We start from the raw sequence: 9,618 nt of genomic DNA, 5'->3' as shown, positions 1-9,618 counted from the left end.
AGTGCAGCTGTGATTTTAATAAAAGTCCTGCAATACTTGATTTTAATCAAAATTAAAAGTAAATAAAAAAAGTAAATTTAACGAAATGTCAGCCAACTGCAATATAGAGCATTATGAATAACTTATATGTAGCAGCCAATAAAAAGAACAACCTGATAAATATCTAACACTGATGTGACAACCACTGTACTGTAAAAACTCAAATTTATTGTACAGTGACCCTTTTAAACTGTGATTCAAAAACATTTTCTCAATATTGGTAGAAAAAGCAACAATTTTCAATGGATTTAACATATAACGCCTCAATGGAATAACACTACAAGGTTGGGATGATGGGATGGGATTTTCAATACTATGCGTCTAATTATCTAAATACAGAACAATCTAGGTGTGAGGATCTCTTTTCCACAGTGTTTGTATGTGCGCGTGCGCGTGTGTGTGTGTGTGTGTGTGTGTGTGTCAGAGAATGGTTGCACCTACAGTGTATCAGACTGGGTGTGAGACTGAGGTGTGGACTAGCTTCAGTCATTTACAGAATGAGCTCACACCCATCATACAGTAAGGAGGCTTAAATAAACTAAATTGTGCTGAGAAAAGATATTTTTAGGCTACCAGCAATGCTGTTCCACTTGCTTATTAAAAAGCATCTTCGGGGCTCACATTCATGTCAGCACTGCTTGCATATTGTATTGTTTGTGGAAAAGATGTCTCCTAGAGAGATCTTTGGGCTCCACCTTGTGGCAACAATTTCCAACTATTATTATTATTATTATTATTTCAGACTTCTGTCCGAAGAGGCAGTTATAGGATTTGACTAGAACCTGAAACACACACACACACACACACACACACACACACACACAGGATATTGACATTGTTCTATTGCTGTTGTGTAATTTTGTAATGTTGACAGTTTTCAAAATGTTAAAAATGTTGAAAAGTGAAAAATAATTATTGGTAGAAATGGAATATTTCTGTATGTTTTCAGTAGTGTAAAATCACCTGAAAATAATACATGTTGTGTTTTTGTTACCTTAGAATGATTTTATTTTAAAGCTTTTCATGCAATTGTTCTGAGGAGTCCCAGAAATGTTTGAGGCTTAGATTCAAGGAATCACTGTGTATATGGGCCAGGACACTGCGCTAACAATAGTAAATAAAGCCAACACTGAAGTGACAAAAACGGCACTTTCTCGAAAAGCCACTTGCAGCTGGCAGTAGAAGTGAGTAAATCTCTATAAAGCCAATTTAAAACACCCAACTGACCTGTTTTAATTATATCAAGACTTATGCTTAATTAGTTAGTTTTGGATAATTAAGAGCATGGCTGCTTTGAGTGACTGGTTTCAGTAACCAGGCTTCATTCAGCCTGCCTCAGCTCCACCCACACTCTACCTCTTTGCCCATTTTTGGATTAGCTGGGAGCCGGCGGAGGTTGGGGATGTATATTATACCCATTATTCGTACTTTTACTTCTTATTCTTACACACAATATATTTATTAAACATTAAACAAAACTTTATGACTCTATGTACCAATTGCCATTTTCTCTCCAATACATCTGTTTTGTTGCATTCAAGATTGAGACACAAAACAAATCATCACAGTTTGCTTAGAAAAGCATGTTTAATAATTTTCATAAAAATAAACCATGTAAAGATAAGACAAAACAACAAACAGAAAACACTAAAGCAATTGATATTCCTGCCAGCCACAACAGAATTGTGGTAAATTTAGAATTATGTCAAAAATAAATTTGAATTCAAACAATGTAGAATTAAAGGTGAACAGGGAAGAAAAATGTAGGAAAATTCTGTGAATTTAATACATTTGAATTCTATCCTCAATGTAATTCAACGCTGAAGTAAAATCCAGTTCTGAATTCACTCCAACCTCAGAGGGCGATCCATTACATAAAACCTTTCAAGAGTAAGAAAACAAAGCAGTCGTCTTCATTATGAGGTGTCCATTTGAGCCGTTTCTGAAATGTAAGATCAGATACATCTTGCTTATTCACCATGTAATGTAGAATTTGTATATTTTATATAGAAAAATCTTTCTTTTTCATTTTAAATGAACATATCACATTCTGTTCTGCAGTTGCAAGAAGGCCGTTTTTTTATTTGAAACGACTACTAGTGCACCGCTGAGGAATTTTTTCATTTTCAAATGCTATTTTTCCTCATCTCTCTCTTCTCTGCCTCACTGTGAAACTACAGACCAATCAGCACAATGGAGAGCAGTTTTAATAAGCATGTGAAAACTGAAATCTTCTCTAACGCCTGCAGCAGATTCCTGCAGGTGTCCCTGGGAAAGAGTCTGTTCCAGCATTTTGATGCATTGTTTGACTTTGATTTAACTGGTGTTTGTGTGAATGCAACATCAAAGTGAACTATTGCTGTGTGGGATCCAAAGCCGAGGAATTCAGCCACTACCAGAGAAAGAGAGTATGAACAGGAAACTCACGTGTTTCATTAAAGAGGAAGGAATCCTGATACTCCTTCATGTACTGAGAGGATCTGGCCTCATCCAGGAACAGAGAATAAACCCTTTTGATGTCCTCCACCTGAACTTCTGTCCCCTGAAGAAGCCAAAACACACAGATGACGTTAACACAGAAGAGCTACAGGAATTCATGACCAAACTACTGAAATACCATCCATCCAATGATTGAAAATATGACAGATGTTCATAACAGTTACTTTTTTAACATGTGTCTTCAGACTGCAGACTCTGCTTACCTTGCGTTTGCGACACACCAGTCCAGCGGTGCTGATCAGCTGGATGGCGTAACGCAGGGACGTCTCCATGCCGATGCGGGTTAGGACAGTGTGAGCTTCCTCGCTCAGCTCCACATCCTCCTCTTCACACCTGAAATGAAACCATGCACGTTTACTTCCCTTTGTAAAGCTGGAAAGAAAGCTGGAGGCAAACATAGACTGCACACAGATGATGAACGCAGATTCTCACCTGATCTTGAGGATCTGCTTCGTCTCTTTTTCGGTGTAAGGGGAGGTGGCGATGATGAGCAGGCGATCCAGCAGGTCGATGGGGATGCCATGAGGGCTCTGATAGTTTGTGCCCCGAATACTGAAAGATAAAAGAGCGAATGCTCAGTGTTATATATTCAATATTCAGAGTTACAAGTGACACATGAAATATGGTAGGATTTATTTGACCACATTTTTATTGTTTTTTTAGGATAGAAAGTGTGTAAAAATATCTTAAAGCAGCAACATTCATTTCTTGTTGATTCTCGTGGCCCCTGTGGACAGAAGCGGTAGTGTTTCTACCGCCTCATTTCATTAATTGATGTGACCGAATCCGACCCAGTGGCAGGCATTAAGAATAACTATACAGAAATTGCTCATCTCACTAATGGTCTCGTCTTATGTAGGTCATATAGAGGCATCTGTATTAAGTTGAGACCAGTTAAAAACTCCTTGTAATAGGTTTAGGAGAAATGCTAGAATATTTCAAAAATGTATTCCTCAGAGCATTTTAAAAACTATAAGTCAATATTTTGTCAGTACTCAAATATATCAAATATTCAAATACACAGGTTATAACCAAAATTACATCAGACAAATAAATTCCATATTAGTGTATTCCTACGTAACACAACTCAAATGCAGACAGGAGGAAAATGAGATGAAAACAGTACCGGGTGATGCCTCGGTTGGTGGCCATAATGAGAACTGGAGACAAGTCACTCTCCAGAGCCCGGTTCAGGAAGGAAAAGCACTCCATGTCCAACATATGGACCTCGTCAATAAATAACACCTGGAAGCACAAACAGAGAAAGTTAGTCAAGTACAATCACACACACAAACCAAATAGAAACGCAAACACAAACACAAACACAAACACAACACACACACACACACACACACACACACACACACACACACACACACACACACACACACACTCTCTCTCTCTCTCAAACCTACCCCAGGAATGATCTCAGCCTTGCCCTCTTCCCTCCACTCACACACTTTGGCATTAATCTGCTCACGAACTTCAGACTTGATCTCTCCGGTGTCTCCGGAGAAGAGAGCCAGGAAGCCCTGTGTGCGGCTGTTGATTACGTCGATCTCATGGAGGGACACCGTATGGACCACCTCTTTCCTCTTCTGCAGCTCGCCCTCTGGACACTGTACAAACTGTGTCTATAAGGACAACGAAAATACAATTGATTAATTTATTAATTTAAAATTTCTTTCCCTTTAAATTAATTACTATTCTACTCAATGAGTATGGTTGTATTAGGCAAAGCATTTCATTTCAAACAACAACAACACAAAAAATTTAATGAATCCACAAGGCCAATGGTCAAAGGCAAACGGCTGTTGAAAACCTGCTGTTATTTGTGAGGGTAGATTATTGACTGCAGCAGTGAAATTGTATTATACAGCTACATGATACCTGAGCTCCCATGGCATCATAGTCTCTGGCTCTGGTGAAGGAGCGGCCCAACTTGCTGATCTTTCCAGTGGCTTTGTCAATGGTAATAACATCTCTGAGAGAAAACACAGAGAGAGACAGTGTAGATCACGTATGGCTGTACGACAGGACTGAGTGATCCTGCTATGTATAGATCAATGATCATGAGATTAACTCACCCTGCTTGAACCTTCTCTTTACTGAGACTGTCGATCATCTTGTTTCCCAAGTCATATATCGTCTCCATCTCAGTAGTTTTCAGAGTCAGCTTTCCCACCTTGGCGCCCTGAAAAACAAAGTCAAAAATGTATATGTTTGTCTTTAGTGACAACAGAGTGTGTATTGTGATATAAAATAGTGTACTGTGTCAAATATTTTCAAAAAGCATACACAACAACAGTGTAAGACAGTTATGAGTGCACAACACGTAAGCAGCCTACCGTTCCAGTGGCTGGTCTATCAATCTGGATTTCCACCACCTCTCCTTCAATAATCTCCGTCTCCTCTCTGTAAAAGAAACCCACTATGAACAGAGATTCAATCAACAATGAGAATTACAAAACACAGTTATTGTATTTGCTCACTCACTTGATCCTCACTCCGATGGCTTTTCTAAAAGACTGGCTGAGTGCCTCGGTCTTGCTCATCTCCAGGGAGAAGATCTCACTTCCAGCCAGCGCTGTAAACGGTGTATCAGGGCCAAGAGACTGGGCGATGCCTGCATAAAGAAGCAAAATGTCAGCTGAACTTATACTCTGCTACAGCATCTGGGAGCAGGAACTCTTGCTTTAACGAAAGCATAACTGAAGCCAATTAAATCAGAGCAAGGCAACAATATGACTTTCAGCCGAGAATGATGAAATGATATTGTGTTCTGGAAATCTTCCAACGTGGCCCTTACCCATAGCGATGGCAGTCTTTCCTGTGCCAGGTTGGCCAGCGATCAGAACTGCTCTGCCAGCAATGTGGCCATCTTTGATCATCTCAAGGATGACCCCTGCTGCCCGACGGGAGGCCAGCTGGCCGACCATCCCCTGAGACACCTGCAGGTGAATAGGAACATCCTTGAAGCTAAATTCTGCACATAATAATGCACAAATGCAAGTCATTCTGTGCTGTAATGGAATATATCTATTGAATTCACAACATCACTGCTCCTATACTGAGCTAGTCTAACAAATACTTGACATAAACTGAAATCCAACTAAACAGAGGTATACTAATGTTACAGTACCTGTCTTGGCTCCAGAGCATCATCCAAACCAAGGCCACGAATATGAGAGTGTGCTCCTAAACACAAGATAGAAATGAACACATTTGGAAGAAGGAGTAAAAGCCAGGTAAAGTCAGAGTCCCGGTGTAAACGTAGATGCTTACCGATTCTCTCGATCCGCGTGATGTCACGAACCTCTGGAACCTTTGTAGTCGCCATCTGTATTTAGTTGAAGCAGATTTTTATTAATACAAATAATTAGTTACAAAGACTGAATTCTACTCAGCTTTTCTTCCCTTATTTTTGGAAAAAGACCATTGTCTGAGGTTAAGGAGGGGTTACTGGACACTGTAATAGCTGCACTGTAACACACAACCAAACAAAGGAATAGGCAAAGGTTGGAGAAATATTTGTGAGTGTTCCAACAAAGACTCAAATCTTATTTAAATCTTTTTGTGTATTTAAAGTCCTATTGACTATCTACCTAGTCACCATGGGAATTCAGCTCACAACACACAACAGAGGGAATGCTAACTATTATTAACCTAAAGAACAAAATATCGTCTCACAGAAATACTACCATAAAAATTTGCACAGTTTGCTTAAATCATCTAAAAAGGTATCCAGAAACTGAAACTAAGATTTTATAAAAATGTGGCTAAAAAGCCATCAAGCCACAGCTGGGAGTGAACAAGGCTTCTGCTTCAACAGTAAGCTGGGCGGATGACAGCTCACAAACTTTTATTAGGTCATCAAAACAGGGTTTGAAACTTTTTGTTCAGTAATTTCAAATAAAATAACAGACATTTTTCAATTCACCAATCCAAAAGTCTTATTTTTTTCCAATTTTGGCCAGTGCCTGAGATTCCCAGTGTGTGTACCCCTAGAACAAAGCTATTTCTGATCATTCCTACGGCCTCTACTGATGTTTAAGTTGTTAAAGAGAAAAGGCTCAGGGTTTCACCAAGTTTCAGTAAACAGGCTGGAGGGCTGTCCTGCCCAGTGGGTTGTCATAGTGACAGTTGTAACGAATGCCACAACAGAGAAATATGAGCGTTTGGCATCTTACGGTGGCTTTTAATGTGTCGTATTTGTCTTTTCTATAAAACATAACCCACCTCAGAAGTCAGAAAAATGAACTTGAGTCAAATGATACGCTGAAGCCACAAATCTCTGCTGCTATCTAACGTAGTCGACGGCGCTGGTACAACTAAATACTATGCTAACGCTAGCCAATGTTATGTTAGCAAACTAGCTAGCTCCATTCAGTCTCCAAACTACTGTTACACGCCGCTTCTTGATGCTAGAGCGAATAGCCCGGATGTAAATGATAGTAAACATACTACGGTATCTGGGTGTGAAATACCGTGATTTTAAGTACTGATTACAGTAATCGTATGAATGTAAACTCACCTGTGCAGCCACACTTCAGAAAATGTGAGAATGCGGCGCTTTTTTCCGATGGTACGCAGGGTAATTGTGTCCGACGCGAAACAAGTCCTTCTTTTTCTATGGAGGTTTCGAGATAGACTGCCCTCTGTAGACCATTGACAGTGCTATAGACATGGTGGAGAATAGACTAATGAAGGGATGCAACATATTGTAACCTGTTCATTAAAATACAGGTCATATAAACAGTTACGTGGCGGGTCTGCCCGTTTGTGTATGTTAAGATGTTTGTGTATTTAAACTGGTAAACTAACGTTATACTAACGCCACGAGCTAAGCGTGTAAACTAACGTTAGCTTTTAACGTTAGTCAGCTTTTAATTTGGTGACCCGAAAAAAGATATTTAACTTATTAATTCATTTTTACTTTTTATCTTGTCTTCTGTTTTCTAATTTAAAAAGAAAAAACGTTATTGACTTCCTGAAATGTTGCAAAATGACAGGTATGCTATCACTTCACACAATGTAGGATTTACCAAACTAACTTCTGCAAAGTACGGACAGTAGTGTGTGTGTGTGTGTGTGTGTGTGTGTGTGTGTACGTAGAGAGTAGGGTGAATTTGTTCATGGAGGTAGTCTGTAACATGTTTGTCCTAACCAGTCCCATAATGACAGAGTCGCCTTTGGTCTGTGTTTGCAAGGTCTCAGCCTGTCTAGCCAGTGCACACTTTGGTATACCATACTTCATGTGTTGTTTTAATAACTGTTTGTATCTCCAACAGTGAATCATTTCCCCACACAGACGTTTTCCCAGTGAGGCCGGTGACAGCCTCGGTAAGCACTGCATACATTTCTCCACTAGAGGTAGCAAGGCTCACAAGTGATTTGAGAGGTTTAAGAATGTCAGTGCAGAGGAACTACAACAACCAAAGTTACAGCCAATTAACACGAATGACTGCTCACCACATAAACTTAGACAGTCTATAAATATAATGCATTTTGCAGGTAGTAACGTCTGACTTTTGTGTGCTGCTCATCACCTTTAATGTGTGTAAAAATGAAATACTAAACAATGACAATATGTTTTTGACAATGTTTATGTAGCTGTATAAAGCAACAACTAAGATCACAAACCTTTGATGGATAATGTCAAACATATGGGAATGATATGGGAAATCCCTCACCTTTGTAAGTATGGAGCCTACCTTTCAGTCTGGCCCCCTTGTTCATTGAAACTGTGGAAAAATGTAAATCCAGAAAACATATTTATCAGGGTTACAATATCACTGACAATGTCCACAATGTCCACCCACTGGCCATAAGGATTCTGTTGGGGTTTTTCATATCCTCTCTACTGTACCTTCAAAGTTTTCCTTGAAGGCTGCAGTTTTCAGATTCCACAATCTAAACTCGCTTTACTCCAGTGTCACAAGAGACAGATACAGAGGATTAGAGCTGCAACTAAATGTTTAGACTGTCATTGTCATCAGTTGTGATGTTTGTTGAAGCAACATTTATCATTTCTTTTAAGATTTCTATAATCATGTATTATTTTGCATTTTATCATGAGCCAATGTATTTTTATTCTCAGTACACCTTTGACCTGAATAACAATGATTCCCTTTTCTATGATAAATTTGTATGTGAGAAAACTTGCTTTGCTGCCTACAAAAGATTCAGTAACATTCAGCTGGGATTCTCTTTTTTCTCCCTCTGAGCTCAAGGCTGAGGTGATCGTTAATATGTATTCCCATGGTTTCAAAAAGTAACTGTTTCTGCAACCTGTAACCTACACTCTGGTGTATCAGCACTGAAAATACAGTCTTATTATCAAGCTACTTTGACCTTAAAACCTTTATTTAGTAAAGAGAAAAAATGGCTAGCAGCTTGAATTGTGTTTTAATTCCTACAATAATGCCATGTTTTATCCAGACCTTTGATGAATAACTTCATGTTAAAGATCTTCAGAGTGAGACTGGGCCTAACCCAGCATACTACTATTCAAACTGTTGCTCGATGAGGCTCAACCATCTGTGAACTCAGGAGCCTTTCGGTCACACCTCGCCTGTTCCTGTACAACTGCTCTCAGACCTCCACAAAAGCAGCACTGCTAGTCACAGACAAAGCATCATTCATAACACACACACACACACACACACACACATATCCACACACACATATTCTTGCACTCTCATACTGTCTCACAACAAATGCATTTTATTGTACTTGTTTTGAATGTTGGTGGTCATGCAAACACATTTTTAGTTTTTAGAGGCAAAGTAGATGTGGTTTGTGATCTTACTGGCCATAGAGATCTTAACTGAAACACTATCATACATTCTCTACACCGAGTTGCTGGTGACTGTCTTCAGTTTTTTTATACCTATTAAACACTAGAGAACAACACTGAATCTATTAAGATGAAGCTGAAATAAATGAATAAACTGTTTTCTTCAATCTCCACCTTCATATTCTAGTGCACGACCTGCAGGAAAGAGGTAGTTAGCCTGTGGAGTGAAAGTTTGTGATAACAGAAGTATGAAGTAAAAATGCAACAATGGTATTGCAGTG

The 9,618-nt window shown here is 39.2% G+C and overlaps 1 protein-coding gene across 1 annotated transcript; it reads right to left on the bottom strand.

The window, feature by feature from the left end:
* Positions 1-1,601: 1,601 nt before the first annotated feature.
* On the bottom strand, positions 1,602-7,178 carry ruvbl2 (RuvB-like AAA ATPase 2). The gene is made up of 14 exons (XM_051402048.1): positions 7,073-7,178; positions 5,824-5,878; positions 5,681-5,736; positions 5,348-5,489; positions 5,035-5,164; positions 4,887-4,953; positions 4,626-4,732; positions 4,429-4,522; positions 3,954-4,172; positions 3,665-3,783; positions 2,971-3,090; positions 2,742-2,871; positions 2,467-2,581; positions 1,602-1,981 (listed from the first exon to the last, which is right to left on the bottom strand). Exons 2-14 carry the CDS (start codon positions 5,876-5,878, stop codon positions 1,956-1,958), a joined length of 1,380 nt encoding a protein of 459 aa, XP_051258008.1. The 5' UTR covers positions 7,073-7,178; the 3' UTR covers positions 1,602-1,955.
* Positions 7,179-9,618: the final 2,440 nt, after the last annotated feature.

The sequence above is a fragment of the Dicentrarchus labrax genome, unplaced genomic scaffold, assembly GCF_905237075.1.
Source record: "Dicentrarchus labrax unplaced genomic scaffold, dlabrax2021, whole genome shotgun sequence".
Lineage (NCBI taxonomy): Eukaryota > Metazoa > Chordata > Actinopteri > Moronidae > Dicentrarchus > Dicentrarchus labrax.
Note: the sequence above shows the minus strand (reverse complement) of the source record. Positions and strands in the feature narration are given on the sequence as shown.